Source organism: Phalangium opilio, unplaced genomic scaffold, assembly GCF_054372755.1.
Source record: "Phalangium opilio isolate 3A_F unplaced genomic scaffold, DU_Popi_V2 ptg000003l_1, whole genome shotgun sequence".
Taxonomy (NCBI): domain Eukaryota; kingdom Metazoa; phylum Arthropoda; class Arachnida; order Opiliones; family Phalangiidae; genus Phalangium; species Phalangium opilio.
In genome coordinates, this window is record NW_028324145.1 from 6,016,399 (window position 1) to 6,044,173 (window position 27,775).

Genomic DNA, 27,775 nt, shown 5'->3' on the forward strand with positions numbered 1-27,775 from the left:
AAGCTAAAAAAATCGTTAAGTGCAGCAGTAGTTTTATTGATGGTCTTGACAACTTGTTTTTTTTTAGGCTAAAAATAGTTGAATTTATTACGTCAATGGAATATTTTTCTGTTATCCCCCGTTTCCTTCCCCTGATTGGCTGATTCGTCAAACTATCTCTCTGACGCATTTCAGTTGGCGAATGGAGGTCTTCTTACTATCTTGTTGAAGCGTTTATAATTGTATCAGTCGGGTCGGTATTTTTGCGAGTTTCGGGTGAAATGTTTGTAGCTGCCGAACGCGAACGGAAAATAAGTCGATCTTCAAACATCAGGAACAACGTTAATAGGTAATTATGCTTTTATTTATTAATTAATAGCGTATAAGCCAAGGCTTAATTTAACACGGCGTAAAGTCCCTTCGTATTCGGGTGCCCCAATTGGCCATGGGTGCCGAAGCTCAAGGCTCTTTGTCCTCGACAGTTCGGTATCTACATAAGGGCAAGGCTTAGCGAAATTCGTGGGCGGTTAGCCTAGGCCTAATAAATGTCAAAATCAAATGTATTTTATTTGAAAATTTCACGCGAATTCAATTACGATTGTCACGAATTTTAAACTACGTTATCAGTCCACCAAACAATACTAATAGAATGGTACTACATGGTTCTGTCACTCAGTGAATGTGACTCGTCCTCTGACGCATTCTGTTGTTTATATTTATTTACCATTAACTTTACTTTTGGGGATTGTAATTGTTGACTGTTGAAGTTGTATGCAAATTAGCGTGTTATTATAACATCGACGACATAAAATCCAAACTATGTTTGAATCTACTTTGGGAAAGCTATTGTTTGGCTTTATATGTCAAATTCATTTGAAATATAACAATAATCATCACCCAACAACAAATTATTTACTGTTTGTTTGGTTTTATAAGAACGCTTGAAATTAAAACACCTGTCTCTCCAATTTAAAGAAATAGTTCAAACCACTTGACATAAATACCCATAAGTCCATAACTCGCGCTAACTAAACTAAACGCGTTATTTTTTATTATCAAGTTACCCTAATTTTTGAGTGTTTACTAACTCAATCATGCCCTGATAATCGCAATCTTTTCCCAATCCTAATTAAGAAAGAAATGTAAGGCCAACACACGCCAGAAAACAAATAACAGATGGTTGAACTGTGTTTTGATTCCACATACAGAAATATAACTTTCCCCAAGCACACGCACGCACACACTCACTCAATGATAATCTTTATAGTTAACCTACTTGACTTATAATCTCACTATATCAAATCTTTAACCACACAAAGGTTTGAGAAAATTTTCCTTTATTAAAACAAACTCATCAACCCTCCCCCCCCGACCCGCCCCCGATCTGTTTGACGTAAGATTTTTACTTATGCAGATTAGAACTATCCATTTTTTCTTTCTTCTTCTTGAGAGTTGGGTTTGATGTGTTCTAAATTCCGCTTATCTAATTGTTTTCCCTGGTGGTAACGAAGCTTGTTCATATTTATGTTGATAGGAGCGTTTAAAAATAACATCTGATAAATTCGGCCTTCTTAGATCTTATAAACTGGTCTAATGGGTCACGGGAGGGGAAGAAAAGAAACTTAAGAGATTGAAACTAAGAAATAACTGGGGAGAGATAGCTGCCAGAGTTTTGACGTCATTTGATAATGGACAAGAGTGGCTATGAGTATGACAGCCCGTTTTTAAAGAGCATTCGCTCAAAATTTGAAAGCGGAAAAAGCCCTTATCATCCCTAGAGGCTCTAAATTTAGGTTATAAGAAAAGGAATATCCCGTATATATATTTATATATATATTTAGACTTAAGTGTCTTAGACACGCGGTAATGTCCGGGCATACCATAGTTGAGGACTTGAAGCTCTTAAGATTGACTTCTAAAGGGAAAATTTTGAGGGCCGCCTCTCCAATTTTAAAAAATATTTATAATAAATTGAAGCAACCAAGCTTGTTCTAGGCGGTTTTAGCTTATTTTTGTTTAAACAGAAGCAAATATTTCGAAGTAAAACATTCAAGGTCATCCGTCGACTTTGTTTGTTGTAATTTCACTTAGTTTTGCGCCCTTATCTACGCGACCCCTAAATATGACGTGAAAGTTTTACTTCACATCACGGACTTCTAGTTTCACATATTTTATACAAATTTCGATCCACTTTCACGCAGTTTAAAGCACGAAAAATGTTTACCAAAAATTGTTTCGGAAAAAACCTGTCTGCAACCGAAAGTTTCGTTAGCTGCAGGGCCCAGGGTTACCACTAAAGAACCACCACGTCAATTTCGAAACAACAAGCATTTTTCAAACTACCAAATTGAAACTGATCATTTAAAAATTTCAACTGTGGTGGTGAGTGAGTGATAGGTTGTATTTAAAAACTTTCCACGACCTTGTTTTTCCAAAGAAAGAACGGAAAAAAGTTTTTTAACAATAACTGTCACGTGATTGAAACTAACAGTTTGTTTTTCTTTGATAAATTAACATGGAAAGTAGATAATTAGATATTATCTTGTTAATTTTAGTTGCAATTTTTGCGTATTTAAGCAATTAAAGCTTACATTATCTTACTTTTTTGCTATCCTCTATTAATACAACCGTGCAATGACCATTTCGCTAATTTGAATAAATTAAGATTAATGATAGTAGATAATTGAATATTATCTCGTTAATTTAGATACATTGTCGCGAATACCTAACCCTTTTAAGTCTTCATTATCGTCTAGTTTTTTGGTATCAGCTATTAATAGGGCCCATATACAATTATGAATTGACCATTTCGCTGATAGTATAAATTATATTGATTAATAAACGTTAAGAAAAAAGATACTTAAAGATAATTGGATATTATCTCGTTAATTTAGATACATTGTTGCTAATACCAAGAAGTGATATCTAGTTTATTACGGAGGTATAAGATGCCTAAGTATTCGCGCGCCATAGTCCCAGTCCCCCTTTCAAAATACAAGGGGGGGGACGTAAAAGGAGGCCGGTCTATTTCGCCTCTCCTTAGTCGGAAAATACGTCATTTTCGTCATTCGCGTCGCGCTGACGTGAGTTTTCAAGAACCAATGAGATGCTGGTTGTAATTTAGAGGCGGGGATTAACTCCGGACCTACGTTTGGACTGGAGATAAAGCTAGAAATGTGGCGAATTTATACCTTCTCCCTAGTAAACTAGATATCCCTTCTTGCTAATACCTAACGCCTTTTAAACCTGCCGGTTTTTTGTTATTACCTATTAATAGAGCTGTACAAATAGAACCACCTTGCAATGACCACTACGCTTTCGGATTTTTTTATAGTTGTTGATTTAGTATAGTTCTTATTGGTAGTGACCGATTGCCTTTTAGGGTACCACTGTGTGGGGAGTTATATTGCTTTTGTAACTTTGAAGGGATCAACAGAAGCTTCTTATAGATAGATAAATATAATGGTTGCCATAGATACGGCACACCCATTGCTATATGGCAGCAAATCCACGCTATTTTTATATCAAAAGAATGAAGTATATTATATTCAAAGTTATCTTAAGATTTTGCCTCCGGAAAGTTTAAAATTTGTCAAAGCTAAAGAGTAGTTAAGTTCCCAGAACTTTTGAAAGAATGTGGAGTGGAGGTGTAAGTCAAGTTCGAGGGGCAGGTCACTCAGTGTAATTGGTGTACACGACTGTACCTTTGATTGTGTGCTAAAGTTATTACGCGTGTTATTTAAAAGCCCTGCCCTTGACAGTTCAAAAATGATTACCCAATCTGACAGTGATTAGCCCCTCGGTCAAGTTGGAAATGTCTATCTCTTCCAGGGCAACTGAGATATACTTGCTAATTCACTTCTGATAAACTATGAGACTATTATTGTAACGAAGTTATTACTACACGGACACTTTTTTTGTCATCCGATAAGATCCTATTTCTGACCATATTACTGCTTAATTTAAATTTTTATGTAATTATGCGACAAAGTAATTGCTTCGTTTGAATATTTTATGCAATTATAACTGGCTATATTTTATTCTATAGTTTATGTAAATAATAATGCGAGTGGCATAATACGACTGTACGTTTCTGTTGACGTATAGTTACGTCTACATTTTAGTTAGTGTAGAGTAAATAATATATTTTTATATAAATACCTTAATCCTGCATGTGTTTTGTGGAAATTTGTGACGTAAATGAGACAGAAGTACGGTATAGAGTGCTAACACTAACAGCCTCCGTTTTATATTTTAAATCTGTTTATTTTATCCAGAAGTTTTTCTTTTGGAAAAGGGAATTATTATTTATATTTCCATTTTTCTTCCTCGTCTCTTAATTTAAAAATTATCCCAACCAAATAACCTGGGTGTTTTTTTTTAACTATTAGAGGATAAAAAAATCAAAAAAATCCCGGCTTTAATGACTGCTAGCTTCTGTTTTTTTTTTTTTAACTATTAATCGTATAAATTTATTTGTTTCTGTGGGGAAAATACCAATTAAGAAAAATTACGGTAAAAATTTCTCTAAAAAATGCTACAAACAGGTTGATGGTGGTGGTGGTGGTACTTACCAAACGCAAATATCAAATGGTGTTCACCTTCCACCTTTAAGAGTTGCTAATTTACCTGTTAAATTTAAGAGTATTAAGGTAAATAATCATGGTTTTTTTTATTATGAAATGAAAGTTTAATTTTATTTCCCGAATATCGTCTTTAGTTTTGAAAAGTGTTTTTAAGCATTTCGATGGTATTCCGGAATCAATGCTTCGTAATTTATTCTTCAGTTCATTAAGACCATATTCCTCTTTTTTGAATAGAACCCTAATTGCATCAATAGAAGTGATTCTTACTTCGTGCCAATTTTAGTCCCTAAAAGGGACGACACTTCTTCATCTGTCATATGCAAATCTATAGAATCTTCTTCTATCGCAAATTGGTTAGTGGCATGCCACTCAATTTCCCCCTTTTTTTTTCATATTTCCATGGTTTTATAACTTCTTTCAATAAATTGCCTAGCTGTAAAGAAAATGAGCGCGTCTTTCCAGTAAAGGTAGGCCTATTAACAGTAGGCCAGTTTTTGTTTAGTTTAGAGAGTACATTTTGTTTTGATTCTGTTGTACTTCAATGTTCGCGCAGCCGAAACCGCAACGTTTGGTTCCTTTAACGAGGCAGAAAGCTTTGGAGGACCATTCCACCCCAATTTTACGTGCGAACGAAGGACCATGGTTGACCCTTTCTAATACATATTGTTTGGTGGACGCTGTCACTACTGTCAGTAGACACCGAACTTCTAAACCTAAGAAATGTAGAGAATTTTATTTTAAATAGAGACACATTTTGTTTGTTTTTCTTTTCGGGTTTATTTACTTAGATATTATTATAAACTTCTCAGCTCTTCGAGGAGAATTCACTCATTTTCCATCTTTTTGGAAAATATTTCCAGCTAAACCCAGTCCAACAATTTTGCCCCCACTAGCTGGATTTTTCCAGTCTATTCCTAACAAATCATCTCGTAGAACAAATAATAAGATGGTACGTTTTTAGTCGTCCGTAACCTCTTCCAAGGTTAATAACCAGTGTTCAATAAGTCTGACCAAGACGTGTGTTTACCTTCTTCAATCCTCAAAATGAAACGTTAGCACGCGTATAATATCCTTTGTAGGTTCTGTCATTTCCTTTCTCAAAGGCCATTTCTTGACCCTTGGGTTGTAAACCTTCTAAAGACGGGTTTTATCCATCTCCGTCGAACATTAGAGTTGATTGCGTCATTCCACAATTGTCTTACTAAATTTTCTCGCTGCAAATGATATTGAACACTAGTCGTTAATTTACGCGAATACCCACTAGTACTTAATCTTGATACATTAACGCGTATTAGGCTACATCACCTACCCTTGACCAAACTGTGCCCACCATGATGACGCCTACAGTCCTGATAAACCATGACCTTTTAACGAATGGTGACGAAGACTCTCAAGAAGGACTGTCTCCAGTATTAGTGCCCACTGTCGTTAGTCGACCACCGTTTGTACATACGGTTAGCATAGTCGTTGAACCGGTTACTGACTCCATGTGCGACGGTTCATCTATGGACGAACCCGATACCGATGAATTTTCCTCTACAGAAATAGACGACGATTTAGGTCAGCCGATTAAATATACTTAACCTAGTTCTTTTAGTCTTTGTAATCTACCTTAATAACCAATAATCTAATCTTAAATTTTCAGCTGGTAAATCCGTAACGAACGAAGATCTTGTTAAAACAGTCATGGTTAGTGAAAATTATCGTTTATTGCGGTTGTTTATCCAAAAGAGATTAACGCAAAGCCATAATTTCAATTTGATATCTTCAAATTACTTATTGTATTCAAAACAGCAGTCTAGATCGTTCTTTTTTCCCCCTATTTGTTAAATTCTAGGATCACGCCAGGCTACGTAAAGAGGAATTCGCGCGTCTATTAGAAGAACACGCTCAGATCGTCAATGAAATCAATAAGGCCGAAAACAAAATGGTTTGAAACTAACATTCAATTAGTCTACTACATAAATTTTTTTCGTCAAATTTTGATTCCGATGCCGGAATGTTATCCCGGTGGAATTGAATCGTATTCATCTATACTGAGCTTATTAAAAAAACAAAACAACTAAATCTCTAAAAAATAAATTGAATTATCATTCGCTTAAACGTAATTTCAAAATTACCAAGTGAATTCTATTAATAAAAACAAAACACCCTTTCTAAAAGCAAAAATAACGTGAAACAACAACTACTACTACGAAGAAGAAGAGAGCTAAATCTTGATAACTCAAGCCATGACCATTTAATAAACAATTTAATTAAAAAAAAAATGTAGTTTAATATCTCGATATCAATGTTTTCTAAGGGATATATATACTTAGAGATTCATCGTCAAAAAAAAAAAAAATGAACGAATTTTTGTATAAAAAAAAAGTTGTTTATTTTAGCAATACAGCGGTTTAACTTTGTGAACCCATAACAAAATAATTGGGGACGAAATTTACAGCTATACATCTTTTTTTTTTTCTCGTTTAGTTTTGCTTTTCTTTTCTTTTCTTTTGTGATTAGATTTAATTTTTTTTTTTTTTTTTTTTTTCATTCAAAATTCAAGAGTAAGATTTGTAAATTTTTTTAAAAGAGATCAAATATGATAAAAGTGCACTACTAAACTTACAAGCCGTTTAGAAGAATTGAGAGTATAAATAATTAAAAATATGTATGAAATAGCCTTATCCGTGCTGTAACAAATTTTAGGGGAGAAAATTAATAACCATATTTATAGAACAAATTTATCAGCTAAAAAAAAAAGGCTAGGTTTGAAATTATGAAGCTAAAACTTATGGGGGTTTTTTTTTTTTTTTTTTTTTCGATACCTGACTAAATGCAAATTGCGGGGTAGTAAATGGATAAACATCGCAAAAAAAAACTAATCCAAGTATAATAAAGGAAATAAATTTAGACGTCCAATTATTGCACTGCTGTGAAACTACAAAGTAACAAGAGATAAAAAAAATACTATATTTCTGCCCAAGAAATGTCTTCCCACGATTTTAATTATTATTATTACTATTTTATTTTATTATTTTTTTCGCAGCGCAGCTTTTTGATAACTATTATTTTAGTAATCAATCATTACCCACCATCCATTTGGCTTACGTAATTGGTCAAGCTTTAATTATATTGAACGTCTAACGGCCAGTTATTTAATAATAATATTTGTTTTCCCCCTTTGTTTGTTTAGTAAAAAATTTAGTTAACAGTAAAATTTGTTAGTTATAGCTATATATATATATATATAGAGTACAAAAGTTTATCAAACAAACAAACAAATGTCATAACGTAAACCTAGTTTTAATGTTTCAGTTTCCCCACCATCAATCATAATGTTTTAAAACGTATTATAGTATTAGTATTTGGTATTTTGATAGTACTATTTGACCTTTATTTTTTCAGCCTTAAATGACAGATTCCGATTCGTTAAATTAAACAAAATGGGCGATAGATATCCGCCATTTAATGGTCGATTTGTGGTCTATTGACCATTTCGGAAACTACATACAGAGAAATAGGCACGTAGGGGTGAGGCCGCCATTGGGGTATTCTCCCTCTCGCCAAGAAGCACCGCTAGAGGCAGTGCGAGTTGGTTAGCCTTCCTCCGCGTGTAGTGAACTCGGGCTCCGTCTAGCGTTGATTCTCGGCGCCAGGGAGAATAGAGTAATGTCAGTTCTACTATGCAAACGTCATACCATAGAGTAGTGTCGGTAGAGAGGGGAGTATACTGTTTATCCCTCCCTCTAGGCGCGCTTTTGTAAGAGGGGATACTGTACGCGCCTGGTAGGGGGGATGACACTTAGCTAAGAGATAGAAGGGTATGACGTTTGCATACGTAGAACTGACATCTAGCTCTAGCTCAGTGTCACCCCCCCCCCCTACCAGGCGCGTACAGTATCCCCTCTTACAAAAGCGCGCCTAGAGGGAGGGATAAACAGTCTACTCCCCTCTCTACCGACAATACTCTATACCCCAATGACGCAGAAGGTCTCTCCCCTCTGTATGTATTTTCCGAAATGGTCTATTAAGTGATTACCGTTATTAATTAATAGATTATATTTTAAAAAGCTCTCAAGTTAATAAAATAAATAAATAAACAAACAAACGAATAACGTAAGATTGTAGAATTAATAATAGTCACTGGTAACAGCCAATTATTTTTAGACTTTAAAAAATAAATAAATAAAAATAAAATAATAAGAAAGATATTAAAGAATATAAAAAAAAAATTGCTCATAATTTTTCTTCAGAGAGAAACATTTTTGTCAGATTAACTTTGTGACTTTAAAAAGAGAAAATGTTTCTTATTTTTCGAGATAAATATCTTGCGGAAAAAATTTAAAAAAAATTAAACAAATGATAATTATTATAACTAATAAAAGGTAAAAACATCACGCGGTTATAAAAAAAAAACAAGAAATAGATAAAAAAAATCGAAGTATAATTCTAGTCTTCCCTCGCTCGCTCTTTAGCCCAATATCCCCCAAAAATATCACTAATCTAGACCAAAAACGCGACACCCACTTTCCGCTACAACCCTCCTCCCCCCCCCTTATGCCCAAAGAAGAAAAAACTATATATAAAAATATATGAGATGAGTGTTATTTTGTATTAAGTGGTATTAAATGGTGACAAATTGGTGTATAAATGAGAGAATATTATTAATTTTAGAAGTATGTGAAAATATATTGGAAACAAAGAGGTTTCGTTTAATATATATTATATACATATAGGATAACTGTTTTTGTTTATTAACGATCACGATGCAGCCCTGTTTATTATTATTATTTTTTGTTTTTTTTTCCTTCATTTGTTTTAATTATATTTTCTAGAATAAAAGGAAAGTGAGATATTGGTGTAAAAAAATGAGAATTATTAACCAAAGCCCATATTTTGTTGTAATGTTATATTATTCCTACAGCGTCGTACACTTTGCAACGTGTCCCAACATTCTCAAGTTTTGCAAATTGGCCTTAAAGGATTCTTACTGATGTGCGTGTTTTAATTAGCACCTTTCGAAGATAAAAAATGAAATTACGAGTCTGAAGAACCAAAACCCATATTTTGTTGTAATGTTATATTATTCCTACAGCGCCGTACACTTTGCAACGTGTCTCAACATTCTCAAGTTTGCAAATTGGCCTTAAAGGATTCTTACTGATGTGCGTGTTTTAATTGGCACCTTTCGAAGATAAAAATGAAATTACGAGTCTGAAGAACCAAAGCCCATATTTTGTTGTAATGTTATATTATTCCTACAGCATCGTACACTTTGCAACGTGTCCCAACATTCTCAAGTTTGCAAATTGGCCTTAAAAGGATTCTTACTGATGTGCGTGTTTTAATTAGCACCTTTCGAAGATAAAAATGAAATTACGAGTCTGAAGAACCAAAACCCATATTTTGTTGTAATGTTATATTATTCCTACAGCATCGTACACTTTGCAACGTGTCCCAACATTCTCAAGTTTGCAAATTGGCCTTAAAGGATTCTTACTGATGTGCGTGTTTTAATTAGCACCTTTCGAAGATAAAAATGAAATTACGAGTCTGAAGAAAATAAATATCTTTATTTCTTTATGAAGTTACAGATCAACGCTTTTGATCATGTACAAAATGTTTGGTTGGTAAAAAAAAATGCTTAAGTAAAACTGAAGAATGAAAACAAAAAAAATACGGTAACGGTTGTTTTTATCCCTGAGATTTCAATAGAAAAATAACGTGGAAGAAATGAGGTTCTTGGGTCTCTTATTCAGCTTCTTCATCTTCGCTGGAAAATGCATCCATTAACAAACGCTCTTTGTAAAGATGGCTTGGTTCGTGTAAATGTATCATGAGATTATAGGGTGTGCTTGTTGTCTCATTGCATAAAACGCATTTGTTCAATTCCGGTTCGTGCGAACTATAGTGGTGGGACATAAAGTTTCAAAACTACCCGAAATACGTAACTCAAATTCTTACTCGTTAGCTCTCTCGTGTAGTTTGCTTATCAATGCCCTTTTCTCTTCGGATGTTTCCTCTCTGGGCAAATTTAGGACAGAAATTTTATGCATCTGAAGAAGATTGATCCTGTCATTGTCTTCGCCTTTAACGGATGTTTCGATGCTAATGTATTCCTCATCAGGAATGAGACCCCAACGATAAGGTTCCCTCGCGCACATTTTCTCCTGGCTTTTGCGAGGTTTAGAGAGAAGTCTGAAGAAAAACCAAATATTAAATACATATCAATATAACAGTGATGGACCTTACTTTTTTAATTGTTTTCTGACATTCTTTCTAACATCATTGAAGTAAACATTGGAGTTTGTGTTAGTTACTGAATACTTTGTAGCATCACCTAAAACGATGTTAATGGAAGTTCGAAGCAAGTTTATCTGCGAATTACGTAAAAAACGTATTAATCCTAGTAAGCCTAATGTATTGCGGAAAATTCAATATCATACTATAACAAAATCCTCTTGATCTATTACAGCGTCAAATTCAATCTCACTGTCGTGATCCGGATAGTAAGATTTCTTAGTAACTCGGTCAAAACCAAGTCCGCAAATTGCTCCAGTGTATTTATTCTTTTGAGCGTTTCTACGCAACTCCATCGCTGGCGCAAACGTAAGTATCATCAAAGCGGGTAATCCTTGAATGCTAGGCATCAAAGTGGTGTTTCGAGCATTCATAATGTTGCCTCTACTATTCATACTGACGTAGGAAGCCACCATCATCCTGGTAAGGGGGTCGTGTGGTTCCGAATCCAAAGTAACGCAATTGACACTGTCTCTTTCAATTAAGACTTTCTTATGGCGAGAAACTTGGCTAATTCCGTAAAATGTTGATTCCAAGGGACTGAAAGGTCCCCTCAATTTCAATTTTTTCCAACTATAGAGGTCATTCGAATCTCTGTTTTCAATCATTTTGATCGCGATGAAATTATCTTGATTGGCGCCATATTGTCTAAGAAACTTTTCTTGATGAGCGTAAGACATTTCTTCGTAGACTTTACGAAGGTCGTGGTTTTCCTAAAAACAAAAAGGTAAAGAAACATTTTACTTTACTTAAAATCGGGTATAATTTTCTCTTACCTTTGAAAGGTAATCTTCTTCGCAAAATTCCGCGTAACCCCGAGCAACGAGTTCATCATTAATACAAATTTCTTTTCCATCCAGCTCTGTTCGATAAAGTTCCGCATTAACGCATCGTTCAACCACCGAGTAAATCTGAAAATTAAAAGACCACTTTAGTGAGTTTATTATTCTTATTTAAGTAATTAATCACTTACTCTAGCAATTAATGTTCGATTTTTGGTCCTTTCTTTAAAGAATTTGTTAGCGCTTTCGGACCATTCTCCCGGTTTGGTATTCAAGTCAAAGGCTGGTTTAACGGAAGATAGTCGAAATTGTACAGCTTGAGTTGGAGTGGTTAATAACGCCTCCTCGTCGTAGTCAAACTCTTTTAGTTTCTTGCGGTGAATGTTGTCAGTGTTGCCATAATCTAAGAAGAATACTTCAACACTATCCCCACTTGTACCGACACTTTGCACAAAAGCGCGGTAATATTTCTCCTCCATTTTCCCATCGTTCTGTCTTTCCACGTAAGGAGCTAAGACCAAGTTTCCCACTCGAGGCGCGTCACTCAACGGTGTCAATGACATAATCCTTATTGTATTCTCTAAAAGGGAGATTTGCTGTTGATTTTCTTCGTGGTAGTATTGGGCGAAGAAATTTCCACAATTAACAATCTTAAGATTGTAATTAAAAAAAAAATAGAAATTAATACACCGAGTCAAATTTTTAAAATTCATAAAAATCTGCAATGGAAACGAACGCATGGAATGATGATTTTGACGACAGATTGATTCATAGTCGGTAGACTTATTTTTGGAATCTTAGCTCCGTGATATTCCAAAGAACTTCTCATGATAGAAGAGTTCAAAATTCCTTGGCTCGTAAATAACTCCTTTTTTTTGCTTTCAATCATTTCCATTCTCTTATTGGCTACCGAAGAATTTAACAAAGTGATTTCTAACGGTATATTTTCCTTTCTCATTTTAACAGCCAAATAAACAGCCCGCGCTATTCCGCTAGAAGCATTATGAACCAAATTGGGACTGCTAAATTGAACGAAAGCCCTACAAAAATTATTTCAGAAAAAAAAGTTAATTTTTCGCCCTTTCACTCGTTAATCGTTATCCATTAAGAATTTTACTTTGAAGATTCAAAATCAACCCTGATATGATCCGAACAACCTTCAAAGAGTTTAATTATTTGTTGCTCGTAAAGAATTCCTTCGTCAGATGGTAATCCACTCAGCTATGGAGAAAAACAATTAATTTATTTACTACGACACATAAAACAAACAAAACAACCAACTTACGTAAACAGTATCTAAGGGATTTTTTTTGCTCAGCTCTCTGTAAACTAATTGCTGCTCAGTTTCACCTTGCAGAAAATAATTGGGGTAAAATGCCCCGCATAGGCAAACCTGTTTATAAAAAACGGTCCGTTATTTAATTAAGTTTTTAAACAACTCTGGGGATTAATTATTTTATTACAGAGAGAACGTAGAGTTTATCTTTCTTTGACTCTTTGCTGGTTAAAAACTCCGCTTGGGGATGTTCCACTCTATAATTATGCTTGATTCCCAAAGGAATAAGACGCTTCTTAATTTCTTCAATCAAATTTTGAACCTCGTATAAACGATTCAACTCCAGAAAATTTTGCCTGGCCCAATCGGCCTCCGTTTGAACTCCGGTTCCTTTAAAAAAGTTTCTCTCTCGCATTTTAGTCCAGGTCTGAAATGGTAATTACTAATTTCAGATGCGCCGCGTTTAGTTTGGGACCCCATAGAGTGCTGTCAGTTGTGACGTCAGATCCAAGGTTAAACGTCACGAGTCTGCCTTTGGCAATGGGCGGCCATGACAGTTACCGTTTTTTCTTTATGGGGAAAACAGCATGGGTGACGTCACACCCGCGCTTCTGACAGCACTCTATAAATGGATAACGAGGCTTACGGTATAAGCTTCCCAAAGCGTGAAACAATCACTGAAAGTGTTATTGGCCCAAGCTAATTTGGCTCTAATGAAGAAATTATAATTAACTTAAGAATTGCATTACACCCTAAATAGTAATCAGTACTTGTAGGACTCCAATCTTTTAGCGAAAGGTTTTGAAAAGATGTTCATTACTGACAAACAGGCGCCTGTTAAATATAATTATCGTTAAATTCTCTCAAAATCTGGAAGCTTTTAAATAATTAGCGAGTTACCAATTATGATACAGTCTTCTAAACAACCGAAAACGTGTCCCAGCAAAATAAATTTGCTGATTTTAGCGTCTATTGGCAGGGCCGCCATTACGTGTCCGATAAAAGTCAAATCTCCGTCGTAAGGAGTGTAACTTCCATTGCAAGTCAAACCTAACGCTCCAACTTCTTTCAAAGTCAAAACTGACTTTTCAATGTCAATAATTTCAGGGTGATCCAAGGCCAAAGCTAGAACCGCTTTTGGTTCACCCATTTCTAGTTTTTTGGCTTTAAGAATGACTAATTCTAACGGGCACCTCTTCATTTCAGGCAGAATGAACTGTCTGAATTGGTTGAAAAGTGGTTCGGGTACTAAACGATAGACCCGACCGGCGGACACTCGTCCCGCTCTACCCTTTCTTTGATCACAGTTAGCTTTAGCCGCCCACTCGAGTTTTAAATGGACGTAGTTTGTTTCACGATCCCGACACAAACACTTTGTTAAACAGAAATCTATCACTGTTTATGGAGAAAGAAAGTTGTTAAAAATCAATCTACGGTGATTGGAATAATAATAGTACTAAGTACCATATTTTATATCAGTAACTGTAATGGAACTTTCAGCGATATTTGTCGATAAAATGATCTATTAAAAGAATATGTTTAGGATTGAAAAGCCCTACGCGTTATAATGACTTATAACCTTTCTAAATCCTGGTTGAGGTGGTTCGAAAACCCTACGTTGCTCGTCAACAGTTACCGAAGAGTGTAAGGGCAAAATCCACCATTTTTTTTCTTCCAGCATTAGTTGCTTTTTCATAGCAACAATATGCTCGTAACCTGGAAGGAATACTAATACAGTTCCTCTTGATTCCGAATTTGAATCATTCGCAGTCAGAAACGAACTGTTGAAGATTCAAAACAATTCTCGAGTTAACTAGGCGCTTGTTTTTATTATTCGTTATTCGACGTTACTTTTCCTGATTTTTCTCTAAAGTATCAAAACTCTTGATTAGTTGATGGGTCAAGAAGTAACATTCAGGGGCTACTTTCGGCTCATTTATATCCAACACAGGAAGCTAAATAATATATAATAATAAAAAAAATTATAGTTGTAATATTTGAAATACACATTTAAACGAAAAGTTCCAGTTCTTTAAGTTATAAATAATGTTATGTTTCTTGAACTTTTCATTTAACTACTTGGGTATATTTTTCTTTAATTACATCTCCTAAATTGCTAAGACTGTCCAAATAGAACTCGGGAACATCATTGGGTTTTCCTTCTAATTGAAGGACACGAGCTTCTATTACTCCATCACGAAATGGTTTGGCAAAATATTTGCTATAAATGGTGGTATCAATGGTTGCCGACATTAAAATGACTTTCGTGTTTCTGGAGTTGAATCTGAGATATTTTCGAACGACTAGCATCAGAAAATCTGTGTCTTGATCTCTTTCGTGAATCTAGATTTAATTTTAAGCAATTTTTTTTTATCTAAATATTTTCTTTATTAGTTTTAATTACTTCGTCAATAATGACATGAGTGAATTCATTCATGTTTTTTTGAGCAATTAATTTTTGAAGCAAAACGCCAGTCGTCATGTAGGTAATGCAAGTGTCAGGGCTACTTTCTTTTTCCATTCCAATCTATAATCGGTGGTTTTATTTAATTATGAAGAACTAAATTTTCCTTATAAATGATGCCGGGGGGTCTCACTTGATAGCCCACTAAAGTTCCAAGAGTTACTCTCATTTCTTTGGCAACCCTTCTAGCCACACTTGTAGCGGCAATTCTATAAGGACATTTTTTTAATTAAGGTTATTACTAGCTAATTGCCAAAACGGGAAATTAGCTAATAATACCTTCTAGGTTGGGTTACAACAATTTTGCAAGGGCGGTTAGTTTTGAAATGGTGCCCCAAAATGTACTGGGGTACTTGAGTAGTCTTTCCAGTACCGGTTGGAGAGTAAATTATCACAGTGTCGCGCATATTGACTGTTTTTATAATCTGAGTTAGAAGAAAAAGGATAGGCCTGAATAAAATGTGACAAATTTGTCTAACTTCATTTATTTTAGGTATACCTCGTCTTTGAACCTAGAAACTGTTAGATCAGCGTTGTGTCTACCATCTTTAAAGCAACTAGAATATCTCTTATAAATGTCTGTGAATTGCTCTTGGCTCAAATCTTTAAAGGATGGCAAATCTCCGATTGTGGTTAAATCTTCTATATCATCCATTTGACTAGCCTGCGTGTTGCTTGTTAAGTTGCTACCCTTCGCTACGTCACTCTGAGTGACATTAACATCGGTTTCAGTTTGTTCAGAATAGTTAAGGGAACCCATTGATTGCGTCATGTCCTTAAATTCTTGATCTTGATAGTATTTGGCATAATCTTTATCCTTTTCACGCCTTTTCCTTTCTGAAACGTCAACTTCCGCGTATTTAACGTAACCCATTCCACCTGTAGCGGTTTGAGGAACAGTGAATGTTCTAGAAGGTGGTTCCAAATTAAAGAATCCAAGAAGATCACTGGATGTAATTCCTCCTTTGACTGTATTTGGTTTTAGCTTTGCATTTGGATCAGGTCTTTTTCCTCTTCCCCTTCCCAAGCCTGGTAATCCAGCCATTTCTTAAGATTCTTTGTTTTTGTCTTTCCTAATAAATAAATAAAATAAATAAAAAACACAGAATAGACAAAATTATATGTAAAACAAAATCCATTTAAAATTAAAAATTACAGATTAGATATCGTCATAAAACTATACTTCTATGAAAATGGCCCAAACAATCAAACCATACTCAAACTGCAACTGAACTAAAACTAACCCCGTAACAGCCTGACGCGCGCGCCCTGCAAACATAGAGATAGGAACATATATACCTCTAGAGTCACAACGTATATCCCGAGACAGGCCGCACTTTTTAAAACCATGTAAACTTTATCATTCGACACCAGCGCCACTATCGGCGATATTCTTAACTAAAATATTATTCGAGCTACAAATAGATGGCGTTGCTAAAAAAGGTTTTCGCGCTAAAAACGACTTTTTGGCGGGAAAAATGAACTTTTCGCGGTAAATCTGTAACTTTTTCAAACTTTTTTCAGTTGACGGACCTTATATTATTTTATTTGTTCTTAACTATCTAAATAAATGTTTCCAAAGTATATTTAAGTGTTTGTTAGACGATGCTTAATGCATGAAAACATATTTCCCACTCTAACGGAGCACATGTATGACCAAGAGTTCGGATGGAACCACCATTTAAGTCACATTGTTAAAAAGGCAATAAACATCTACACAGATATCAGGCTGAGGAAAATAGCAAAGAATATGAACGAGAAAATGAAAAGAGAATATTAGAAAACGACTGACCAAACTGATTTTATTCCAAGGACAATAGTAGTCTATTTATAATTTGAATTTATTTATTAGTTGATGCGTACATTTTACATTCAGCATTCATGATTCGTTCATTCACTCCAAAAAAAAATGTTTGTTTAACTAACTTGTCAAATCACCATCAATTTGTTTAATTAATTCATTATCACTTCCCTCGAATTTGCTAGAATACAATACACGCACGAGACACGGTAGCAGACTACGCCGTTGAAAATATATCAAAATAGTTCTTCCGTTTTTGCACAGATGGCGCTGGGTGTATTTGATAAAGTATACCGTTTTTAACGTTGTATATTCACTAATGATAAGGTTAAAGTCTATGGGGACGCTTCCATGTTGTGACTCTAGAGGTATATATGTTCCTATCTCTATGCCTGCAAACGACGAACCACGTGGACAAAGAAGCTGTCACAGGTTTACAGGCTTCCAGCTGATTTTTTGGAAAAACAAAATGGCCGCCCGCATGAGTTTCGCCGCTATCGGTTTTTGTTTTTCAAACAGAATTATTTTGAATAATTTAAGATTGAAATCTAATTTAACTTTATCAGTTATTAGTAAAAAGGGCGAAGTCATTCATTCTCTAGCCAGAAGACACTGTTGTTTTCAAATAGGCTTCAATAAAATTACCAAGAATCATAACTCGTCATATAGGCCTTGGTCAGTATTGTCACGTGAGTTTTCGAGCGGGCTTTCTGAAAATGAAATCAAACGCGCTATGGATGATATTTCTGAAAATTTTTCGGAAGCCATTGGTCTTTTAGAAGACGCGGTAGGCCTAACTTTGTTTAATAATAATTTGAAGCATTAATGTCTCAATCTTTACATCCAATTAGAGGAACTCTTTAGGTACAGTGTATTTTAGTGAGGATATGAAAGATGCTGAAGAAATGGTATCATCAGTTCTTGTAAGAGAAAAAGACCATTACATTTTGTCTTAATCAAACAAATAACACCGCAAAATGGTAAATTTTAGTCTGAATATGATAATCTGTTATCAAAGCTGGATGACAAAGATAGAGCCACCGTTCTAAGGAGTATTGGTTTAAAAATGAATGAGCTGAAAGCCCAGTTACAAATTGTTAAAGATATGTGTAAGGAATGAAGGGTTAAAAACAGATCAGTAGGCCAGAATTAAAAATAATGCTGTACAAAATAAATTGGCCAAGAAAAAAAATCAAGGCCACAAGTATTTGAAACTAGTAGTTCATTTTACAGATTTCACTCCATCACATATCACAGCTGGATGCCATTTAATTCTGAGAAATCACCAAAAAGCGGAAGCCAATCTCACCAGAGAGTATAGTTTTCTATAGAGCAGGCCTTTTGTAAAGGCTGAAGTTAATCAAACTGAAGTTAGCGAATTCTTTCAAAAATAGCCAATGGAAACACTTAGGCCTATGTTTTATTACTTCCGTTTCGTATACTTCTGGTTGTGAAAGTACTAACCAGAATGTCATGGTAAAAAATTGCGAAACAACATCTATTCTTCATATACACTGACAACTAACCCTGACACTTCAAACGCCCAACCGACCTTTATCGGGGACGGGTAGCTGTCCAAATTGTCCCCCGTTGTGAAAAGATACAAATCAACAAGTCTAACTCTAAGACTTGAAAACCGAAGTTACCCTACTCCAATGGTACCGAAATGTGGGTTGTGGGAGGTATTTGAACCAATAAGAACGTTTAATCTCGTATGCCTCCTCTTTTTTCCCCCGCGCGCATCTGGTACAACTTGTTTTCAATCCCAAGAGGGTTTTCCTTCCTTACTCCTTAGCGTGTTAGCACTAGCAGTCCAGTTTTTTCATGGAAGCGGAATGAAAAGGTGGTGTTCAACTGGACGGCGCGTTCTTTCAGTGATTCCCCCCCTTCTTGGAAAAAGCGCGTGACTTTAATTTGCCCGTTCGTGGAAAGGATAAAATACTTTCAATAAGTCGATTTTTACCCAATAATTGATAATGGGTCGATTAACTAGTCGACAATTGGTGTTGTTATTTACACTGTGGATAGGAATTTTCTGTAATTACGTCTGTTATTCCATCATTGCTCCATTTTTTCCTCAACTTGTAAGTAGAGACGTTTTCTTACATTTTACCTAATGGCCGGTACAGATGTACTGGCATGGTCATGAGTGTGGGGCCCACTTGAAATATGTTTCGAAATCATCCTATATGGCAGTGTCGTTGTAACCATTGGGCAAGATAAGCGGTTGCCCAAGGGACCAAGGACCCCACGTACACAGGGGCCCAATATTTTACCTATATTTATTTTATATATGGGGCCCCGGGGCTTGTAATGCCCTTAGGGCCCAGTCGTTGCCATTACCGCCCGTTGTAACTATTGGGCAAAATGCGCGGTTGCCTAAGGACCTCACGTACATAGGGGCCCAATATTTTACCCATACTTATTTTGTATGTGGGGCCCCGGGGCCTGAAATGCCCTTAGGGCCCAGTCGTTGCCAGTGCGGCCCGTTGTAACTATTGCGCAAGATGGGCGGTTGCTCAAGGGACCAAGGACATAGGGGCCCAATATTTTACCCATATTTATTTTATACGTGGGGCCCCGGGGCCTGAAATGCCCTTAGGGCCCAGTCGTTGCCAGTGCGGCCCGTTGTAACTATCGGGCAAGATGCGCGGTTGCCTAAGGACCCCACGTACATAGGGGCCCAATATTTTACCCATACTTATTTTGTATATGGGGCCCTGGTCCCCGGGTCCTGTAATGCCTTTGGGGCCCAGGTATGCCATTACCGCCCGTTGTAACTATTGCGCAAGATGGGCGGTTTCTCAAGGGACCAAGGACATAGGGACCCAATATTTTACCCATATTTATTTTATACGTGGGGCCCCGGGGCCTGAAATGCCCTTAGGGCCCAGTCGTTGCCAGTGCGGCCCGTTGTAACTATCGGGCAAGATGCGCGGTTGCCTAAGGACCCCACGGACTAGGGGCCCAATATTTTAAACAAATTTATTTTGTATATGGGGCCCCAGGGGCCTGTAATGCCCTTAGGTCCCTGTCGTTGCCAGTTTAAACGATTATGTTGTTACCCCCTCTTATTCTGACTGCTTATAACAACGCTATCACGAAAAACAATTTACTTTTTACGAAGATTCCCACGTGGTTTTGCGTTCCTTTATGTAACTTTGGCAAATTTAAACTAATAATGTTGCTGTTTTCCATGGATTAATTTTATGTTAGCAAGAAAGATTTTTACATTGCGTCAAGGCCTCGTTAAATACGGGCCCACGGTTGCAGTTTTTTTTAGCAGCGAATGGAAAACGGCATAATATTCAAAATACGATTTGAATAATATTTTTTTAAACGAGACTACTTATTCTTTCGACTTATAAAGAAAAAAAAAGAATTAATTATGGGCCGTCAAAAATTTTTACTTCATAATTTGACGCTTATTTTGAAAAATCCATTTATCTTCTTAGTTTTCTTTATTGGGACCCGACCGGTTTGAGGCTTAACGAATCTTGCGTGCCAGTATAAGAAAGACCAACCTCTTTGAGATTGTTGGAAGAGTTAATTTAAAATTGAATGGAAACTTTAATCTACTCGTGATTATATAACACGTAGGTCCTATAGAAACGGTGGGGTCTTACAAGGATGGTTACATAAGTCGCCCAAAAACAAGTTTCTTATATAAAACAGACACCCGAATGAACTTCTCATAGATTTTATATACCATTAATTAAAAAGATAAATCTTTGATCCTATAGGTCTAGTAGTTAATTCGAAACTCTTTAACTCGCAATGATAAATGCAATCGCGTTATTTATTGCTAATGAAGTCAATGTAGGCGGAGAGTCAATACTGAGACGGAAGAGTTAACGCTGCCTTTGTTATCGCTATAGAGAAACGTTGAATTTATTGAAACTTTTGAAACACGCCGTTATTTCGCGTCATTTGATAAGGAAATGTGGGTTCTGGGTTGTGTCCACCTTAAGATATTTTCTACTACTCTCTCTAGAGTTACGAAATTATAGTTTCCAAAGTCGCGGTTAAGGTCCTGACAAAGTTACATCGCGTAATCAAAAGTTTATAGATAACAAGGAAAAAGTCTACTTCATTCACAGTTCCCAGTCATAGGCTGTAGACTCCATGTAAAATGAGAAGCAAACGACACTCCTCCCAACCCCTACACGAACCAACCAATCGCTGAAGAGGTAGTATTGAGAGATTTCAGTTGGCTGCGTAGTACGTTACACCCTCCTAACTCTTACCACGGTTTTGGCAGCCATGTTGGTGGGTTTCAGCTTTCCTTATGCAATGAACCCACCAAGATGGTGGTGTAAATTATGTCACGTATCTTAGCTCCTCCCCAGGGCCGGATTAAGGGGGGGGGCAAGGGGGCACTGGCCCCCGGGCGCAAGGCTTGTTGGAGGCGCATGGAGTTAAACTATTCCCCCTTAGGGACATTTGCTGTTCCGTTTTTTCCGACTTAAGGGGGCCCACACTATCTCTGCCCTCGGGTGCAAAATCGCTTAATCCGGCCCTGCTCCTCCCCCAAACGAAAGCTCTCTATAGAAAATAGTGATGGTGGCGATCTAACGTTAAGTCTTAGTACTATCTAGTATCTTGAGCGTATTCACTCATGTTCCCTGTGCCACGGTCGTGAAGGTAATCATACGCTGAGAGGGGTCGACACTATTCGGAAAGGTAAAGGGGGCGTTTCACATATAGATGATTCATGGGAGAAGAGAACTTTATAGAGCGTAGGGGTGTGTCAAAAAGAGTTAGCTAGCCTCCCACGTGTAGTGAACTCGGGTTCCAGCTGGCATTGCCTCTTGGCTAATCGGAAGAGACCCTTGCGCGTTGGTTTCTCTACAAGTAATTACAGGAATGGTCTATTACACAGCGCGAGTATTTTTCAATGAAGTATACTTTCGGTTTTTTATCTATGAACCTTTGGTATTATTCACTTTTTCAGAAATTGATGTGGCGTAATTTGATCCAGGTTGTCGTTTTACCATAGTTTTTCATTACATTACACTCGATTAGGCCTAGTTATTATGACAAGTTAAAGACAAGAAATCCTCTTTGAAGGAATTCCTTCCTTGTCAAAATGTTAATTACCTCATTCGCTAACGAGGTCTTTCCTACAAAATAATTTTTTTTTATATGCGCGGCTTATATTGGTAGAATCAGGGGTAGTAGAAAGAAATCAAGGATAATGTTTAGAAATAATGGCGCAAAATGATAAAAACAAGTATTTAATTTATCTAAGATATTTCAAATAGCCCCAAAGGTATGGAGTATACCTAGCTAGTTGCTAGCCCAAGAAACGAAAAGGGGCCCATTTTAGAGCAATAAACCTTTTAAATTTGTATGTAAGATAAATAACCCGTTTGTTAATTGACATTTAGTTATAAATCTTAACTGTTAAACGAATCGAATGGAACGTTGTAACGAAAGTCCACATTTTTAGTTAAAGCGGAAAATTTTCCGTTTTCTTGGTTTTTTTTTTCATATAATTTTATAAGATGTAATATATAAATCTTAAACCCTGGAATTCTGGGAATATATAGAAACGTTTTAACCTTTTTAATTGAACATCAAATAAATAACTAGAATGTGACGTATGTTATTTTGTAACTAGGAAAACACACCCCCTGTTTAACATTTTTGCATCTGATCGAAGAAAGGAGATAATCCGCCAAGGACGCCAGTGTAATTATTTTTCTCTCGAAACGCTTATTTAAAAATGTCCTTTATACATTTTTACACGCATTTGTAGCTATTTTAGTATTGGTTCCGATTAACTAGATAGACATTAAAAGTCACGAGTTTAGATTAGAATTCAGGTGCTAAGCTTCTCTAACCTCAGAAAAAGGAAGGCACGTGATTTTTTATATATATTTAAAAAAAAATAAGTATTTCGAAAGTTGAAAACTCGTATTTATGCCTGAGCAGGCATATCTTGCCATTTTCAACTGTATTAGAATCTATGTAATGATAGCCTGAGGTCCTAATTCAATGGACGGAAATTGTTTCAACTTTTTGCTCCCTTAGTATGCAAAAAATTGTTGAAAAAACCACAAAGTTATTAAATATTCTTCAAGAATTTATAGCATCGTTGGAAAGATTCACACACTGGAACGATTTTGCTCTATAACGTACTAGTACCATAAATTTATAAGATATGTTCCATAAGTATGATACTACCTATACAAGTTCGTAATGCTAGAGACTTACTGAGAGGCTAGTTCGAGAACAACACGCGGTTTTGAAGTCCATCTTCCTATTTAGTCTATACTAAACCTTTGACAGCGCCTCACCAGGCGAGTATGTATGGGTATGATCAGTGACAAACTTATGGAACATATCTTATGAACTTACGCAAGTTACGCTTACGATATTGTGAATTAACCGATGCCGATATCGAAGTTTTACTGGAAGCTATTTTAACCGATTATTTAAACTTGGCGAGATAACCGATTATTTAAACTTGGCGAGATAACCGATTATTTAACCCATTGAAACCAATATCGACCGATTATAAACAGATTTTTACTGATTATTAATCAATTAATCGGTAAATAAACCTCGAACCGATTAATCGTTGAAAATCGGTAAATAAACTTCAAACCGATTAATCGTTGAAAATCGGTAAATAAACTTCAAACCGATTAATCGTTGAAAATCGGTAAATAAACTTCAAACCGATTAATCGTTAAAAATCGGTAAATACACTTCGAACCGATTAATCGTTAAAATTCGGTATATATTATAAACCTCGAACCGATTAATCGTTGAAAATCGGTAAATAAACTTCAAACCGATTAATAGTTAAAAATCGGTAAATAAACCTCGAACCGATTAATAGTTAAAAATCGGTAAATAAACTTCGAACCGATTAATAGTTAAAAATCGGTAAATAAACCTCGAACCGATTAATTTTTAAAAATCGGTAAATAAACCTCGAACCGATTAATAGTTAAAACTCGGTAAATAAACCCCGAACCGATTAATCGTTGAAAATCGGTAAATAAACTTCGAACCGATATATCGGTTTGTTCCCATCACTACAAAATTTGGAACAATATTTTTGCCAAATAACACATTTCTCGGACCCTGATTGTTAACCCCTACTATTTTCTTCGTAGGTTAAAGCAAGAAGGAATTTACTATAGTAAATTCCTTCTTGGTTAAAGTAGTGATGAACATACTGAAAGTATTTCAGAGTACCATTTAAAAAACTCAAGTACTGACGTCCCAATTACTTCTAATTACTACCAATTTGTCATCAGTAATATCATTATAATACCAAGTATAATACCTCGTAGTGTGTAAGATCAGAGGTAAATTTACTTCTAAATCCATTTCTAGTTAAAAAAAGAAAGCTTATAAGGTAGATAAGTTATAAACTTCGCGCATGGTAACATAAAAAAATATACTATGATGAACCTCGATCCTCTCAAATAGTGTTTTACCCCCAAAGAAGATCTCGCTCAAAAAACCTGCCCGTATTTTGCACCCAAATCACGAAAATATTTTAATTGAATATGAATATTTTTGTAATAAAAAAAGATAATTATCTTTCTTGATTATCTGGTATGGACGGTAATATTTTTTTCTTACTACGGTCTACGGTTCTATCTCGACCTCAAAAATCTTAACTATAATAATAAATATCGGCGCCCATTTTCCGCGGATTAATGAAAGAAGAAAGAAAATTTACCGGCTACTTGAACATTAAATTTTTAATCAATACAGGCTAAAAAGAAAGGTCTAAGTGCCGAACAATATTCTCTCGTTTTTGGCGCTTACAGTTTGGCACAAATTATTGGAAGTTGCATCGTAGGAAAGTTTGTAAGTCTCGTCTTCACCTGCTGTTTTATATAAATATTCAATATCGGGAATATAGACAGATACTAGGAATCATTGTGTAACCATTTTCTCAACGTATCTAGGCGGAATTTGTGGGAAGATCTAACCTTATCATTATGTATGACAAATTTTACGTCACTTGCGCGCGTGCAGGAACTCTCGTTTGCCACCAATCAATGATTAAGTCAGAGTTAGAAAGACGTCAAAATTATGAGGCGTGACTTAAGCCCGGCCCACAAAACCCGCGTAGATATGGGGGCACAATGATTCCTTTTAGCTGTATGTGTTCCTTTCTATATTAATTAATCTCTTTTTAAACAAACAAAGTTGGCACAAATTGGACCAAAATTTGTGGTTGTAGCTGGTTTATTTTTGACTGGCGGTGCTACAATTTTGTTCGGGTGCGTTTTACCTTTCTCCCCCCCCCTCTCTCTCTATCTCTTTCCACTTTAATGTATAATTCATAATTCATTAATCTTCATGATTAGGTGCTTGGAGAAGTCTCCCGGAGGCCATGTATTTTTCTATATGGCTGTGGTTATACGCTTGGCGGAGGGAGCTGGATTCGCCGCCTATTTTACTAGCGTACTAACCGTCATTGTTGAAACCTTTTCAGACGACCCTGGATATTTCGTGGTCGGTAATCTGAAGTGCAAAATACCATCTCTGATTGTTAATTAAATCACTTTTATTACAGGGTTTAACAGAAACGGTAGTTACCGTCGGAATGATAGCCGGACCACCCTTGGGAAGCTTTTTATATACGGTATAATAAAACATTTGAACAAATAAAGAAAGGATATGTATTAATTTTTGGTTGTTTATGTAGATTGGCGGTTATGCAACACCTTTTATCGTGTTCGGCGGGTTAATCATTGCAACTAGTTTAGCCGCCGTTTTTGTCGTTGACGCGGATCCCCGTAATTTACATAGAAATGACGTATTAAAACTATAACTCTTTACTTAAAATTTGGTTTCGTTATACGTATAGCTTCGACAAATCACAAAGTCAACCAAAAGAGTATAACGTTCAAAGAATATGGTCAAGTTTTGCGACTTCCAGCGACGATTCTAACTATATTTTGCGTTGGTTTCAACGTCATAGCTGATATTTTTATACTCATAACATTAACTTCGCATTTGCAACAGGTACGCGATTGTTATTCAAACTTTTCAAACCATACGGAAAATAATTCGCGCCCGTTTTACTCTTAGTTCAACTTGGAAACAATGGAAATAGGAGGCATTTACTTATGCCTCTTTCTCTCATATGGTTTAAGTTCGCCCTTAGCTGGAAAAATGGCGGATAGAAGTGTACGATTCTACGATAATAATAGAGTTTTCCTTAATATTTCCAAAAATTTAACGCAATTTCAACTGTCAAGTTTATTTTACAGAAATTGGAGTTCCTATTGCAAAGTTTCGGTTGCCTCATTCTCGTCACTTCTTTTACCCTAATTGGTCCCGTCTTGTGCATGCCCTTTAAAACGTAACTGATCCATTAACATTGAAGCGCCGTCAGAGATAATTTTCTGATAACCTAATGACGTTTTATAGAGAAATTTGGATGATAGTCTTGGGTCTTCTATTGAAAGGACTCGGAGCGGGCCCCTTGATATCGTGCTCATATTCCGCTTGTTTACGAGCTGCCAAGTAAGCGAATTCACATTTGGTTGTTGTCAAAATATTAAACGCGACACTTTGGGTCAAATAGAAGTGGAAATTAATATGCCCCATCTGGCAAAATCGCGTGGTTTAGTCATTTTATTATCGTTGATAAAACTAGGCTTAGCTGATACTTCAAATTTTGCAAAGTCACGCCTAGACCATGATTTTCATGTTTTTTTTTGTTTTTTTAAATTTTAAAGAGAAGAAGCCGGTATGCCAGACGATTTTCGCACTTATAGTCTGGTCTCCTCCATAGTTTCCTTCTCCATTCCATTAGGGTAATTTTTTGTTTAAATTTACATATTAATTATTATTCGTGCGTGAATAAAATCTTCTCTCCTATAGAAATCTGGTAGGCGGGGTTACAGCTGGCGTCATGTTTGATCGATTGGGAATGCGTTTATCTTGCACAGTCTATGCTGGAGTTTTCTTATTTTTGGTACTCATACAGTTTTAAATTCAAACCACGGCGAAATTACAGTATGAATTTCATAAATGTTTTATTGTTTAGGCCTTTGTCTGTTTGATGGTGCAGTTGAGACAGTACTTTAGAGAGAAAAGGTACCGGGAAAGGGAACTAAAGTACAAGGCTACAGAATCGACCCCTCTCTGTGCTTGTTTAAAAGATTCCCATAATAACTCAACCTATTCTGATAGGTTGTCCGATAGTCACTTGGAGGATTCCATTAAACTTATTCACGCTTATAGCGTGCGTAGTGTTAGTTAAATGACTAAGTCTAGCGAAAATTCAAACTAATAATTTGATTTTGTGTACCAACAGCATTCAGCCCGCCATAACTGTCATTATACTAGATTAATTACAAGCCATTAAGTTCATTTCTCCATTAACAGACCAAAATTCTCTCAGGACTCAAAATTAAAGTAGGCTTAACGCCATTTTATATGAAAACTCATTGTGTATTGATATTATTTTCGGGAAAGAAAAGACTGACGGAAAGACAAGATTGAATATTTTTAATAAATTGAATATTTGATACTTTTATATTTTCCGTTTGCCGAAATTAAAACATTATTTTTATACAAAGAAGCACGTGGCATTAAGTTATTTGAAATTGGCGC

At 35.9% G+C, this 27,775-nt stretch overlaps 4 protein-coding genes and 1 long non-coding RNA gene across 7 annotated transcripts; 4 read left to right on the plus strand and 1 right to left on the minus strand.

The window, feature by feature from the left end:
* The first annotated feature begins 58 nt into the window (after positions 1-58).
* Positions 59-9,419, plus strand: LOC149717335 (uncharacterized). Its single transcript, XM_089838086.1, has 10 exons — positions 59-328; positions 2,181-2,361; positions 4,527-4,631; positions 4,800-4,918; positions 4,999-5,032; positions 5,119-5,287; positions 5,375-5,514; positions 5,861-6,125; positions 6,211-6,254; positions 6,403-9,419. The coding sequence occupies exons 1-10, from the start codon at positions 261-263 to the stop codon at positions 6,499-6,501; spliced, it is 1,224 nt and encodes a 407-aa protein (XP_089694212.1). The 5' UTR covers positions 59-260; the 3' UTR covers positions 6,502-9,419.
* A 103-nt stretch (positions 9,420-9,522) lies between these two features.
* On the plus strand, positions 9,523-10,707 carry LOC149717336 (uncharacterized). The gene is made up of 3 exons (XR_016366614.1): positions 9,523-9,545; positions 9,646-9,715; positions 9,985-10,707. It is a non-coding gene; the product is annotated as an uncharacterized LOC149717336 (long non-coding RNA).
* On the minus strand, positions 10,105-17,593 carry spn-E (tudor domain containing 9 protein spindle E). Of its 2 annotated transcripts, none has more exons than XM_089837951.1 (23): positions 17,566-17,593; positions 16,529-16,641; positions 15,872-16,445; positions 15,652-15,797; positions 15,506-15,581; positions 15,313-15,435; positions 15,012-15,251; positions 14,760-14,863; positions 14,488-14,689; positions 14,373-14,430; positions 13,809-14,303; positions 13,679-13,742; positions 13,555-13,618; positions 13,096-13,335; positions 12,918-13,025; positions 12,750-12,853; positions 12,369-12,672; positions 11,824-12,282; positions 11,627-11,761; positions 10,997-11,563; positions 10,803-10,927; positions 10,515-10,748; positions 10,105-10,455 (listed from the first exon to the last, which is right to left on the minus strand). In XM_089837951.1, exons 3-23 carry the CDS (start codon positions 16,415-16,417, stop codon positions 10,302-10,304), a joined length of 4,548 nt encoding a protein of 1,515 aa, XP_089694077.1. In that variant the 5' UTR covers positions 16,418-16,445; positions 16,529-16,641; positions 17,566-17,593; the 3' UTR covers positions 10,105-10,301. The 2 variants fall into 2 exon arrangements, with proteins under 2 accessions (XP_089694077.1, XP_089694069.1); XM_089837943.1 differs by lacking the exon at positions 17,566-17,593 and adding an exon at positions 17,236-17,367 and having other exon boundaries at positions 16,529-17,101.
* Positions 17,594-17,612: 19 nt separating this feature from the next.
* Positions 17,613-18,387, plus strand: LOC149717338 (uncharacterized). Its single transcript, XM_089838249.1, has 3 exons — positions 17,613-17,960; positions 18,025-18,096; positions 18,165-18,387. The coding sequence occupies exons 1-3, from the start codon at positions 17,643-17,645 to the stop codon at positions 18,291-18,293; spliced, it is 519 nt and encodes a 172-aa protein (XP_089694375.1). The 5' UTR covers positions 17,613-17,642; the 3' UTR covers positions 18,294-18,387.
* Positions 18,388-18,948: 561 nt separating this feature from the next.
* LOC149717339 (MFS-type transporter SLC18B1-like) lies at positions 18,949-27,743 on the plus strand. Of its 2 annotated transcripts, none has more exons than XM_089838044.1 (14): positions 18,949-19,257; positions 24,914-25,009; positions 25,355-25,428; positions 25,516-25,663; positions 25,725-25,793; positions 25,857-25,947; positions 26,019-26,176; positions 26,243-26,341; positions 26,413-26,516; positions 26,585-26,680; positions 26,896-26,973; positions 27,041-27,134; positions 27,207-27,404; positions 27,477-27,743. In XM_089838044.1, the coding sequence occupies exons 1-14, from the start codon at positions 19,150-19,152 to the stop codon at positions 27,525-27,527; spliced, it is 1,464 nt and encodes a 487-aa protein (XP_089694170.1). In that variant the 5' UTR covers positions 18,949-19,149; the 3' UTR covers positions 27,528-27,743. The 2 variants fall into 2 exon arrangements, with proteins under 2 accessions (XP_089694170.1, XP_089694178.1); XM_089838052.1 differs by having other exon boundaries at positions 18,952-19,257; positions 26,425-26,516.
* The last annotated feature ends 32 nt before the right edge of the window (positions 27,744-27,775 follow it).

Coding starts and splice junctions, on each gene's coding strand:
- spn-E (XM_089837951.1), bottom strand. CDS start 16,417: ATGGCTGGATTACCAGGCTTGGGAAGGGGAAGAGGAAAAAGACCTGAT. Junction 15,798..15,871: donor TTTCTAGGTTCAAAGACGAG/GTATACCTAAAA, acceptor CTTCTAACTCAG/ATTATAAAAACAGTCAATAT. Junction 10,456..10,514: donor CTACACGAGAGAGCTAACGA/GTAAGAATTTGA, acceptor CCACCACTATAG/TTCGCACGAACCGGAATTGA.
- LOC149717339 (XM_089838044.1), top strand. CDS start 19,150: ATGGGTCGATTAACTAGTCGACAATTGGTGTTGTTATTTACACTGTGG. Junction 27,135..27,206: donor CTGGAGTTTTCTTATTTTTG/GTACTCATACAG, acceptor TTTATTGTTTAG/GCCTTTGTCTGTTTGATGGT. Junction 27,405..27,476: donor AACTTATTCACGCTTATAGC/GTGCGTAGTGTT, acceptor GTGTACCAACAG/CATTCAGCCCGCCATAACTG.
- LOC149717338 (XM_089838249.1), top strand. CDS start 17,643: ATGGCCGCCCGCATGAGTTTCGCCGCTATCGGTTTTTGTTTTTCAAAC. Junction 17,961..18,024: donor TTGGTCTTTTAGAAGACGCG/GTAGGCCTAACT, acceptor ACATCCAATTAG/AGGAACTCTTTAGGTACAGT. Junction 18,097..18,164: donor AAATGGTATCATCAGTTCTT/GTAAGAGAAAAA, acceptor GGTAAATTTTAG/TCTGAATATGATAATCTGTT.
- LOC149717335 (XM_089838086.1), top strand. CDS start 261: ATGTTTGTAGCTGCCGAACGCGAACGGAAAATAAGTCGATCTTCAAAC. Junction 329..2,180: donor ATCAGGAACAACGTTAATAG/GTAATTATGCTT, acceptor ACTTTCACGCAG/TTTAAAGCACGAAAAATGTT. Junction 4,919..4,998: donor TCTTCTTCTATCGCAAATTG/GTTAGTGGCATG, acceptor TAAATTGCCTAG/CTGTAAAGAAAATGAGCGCG.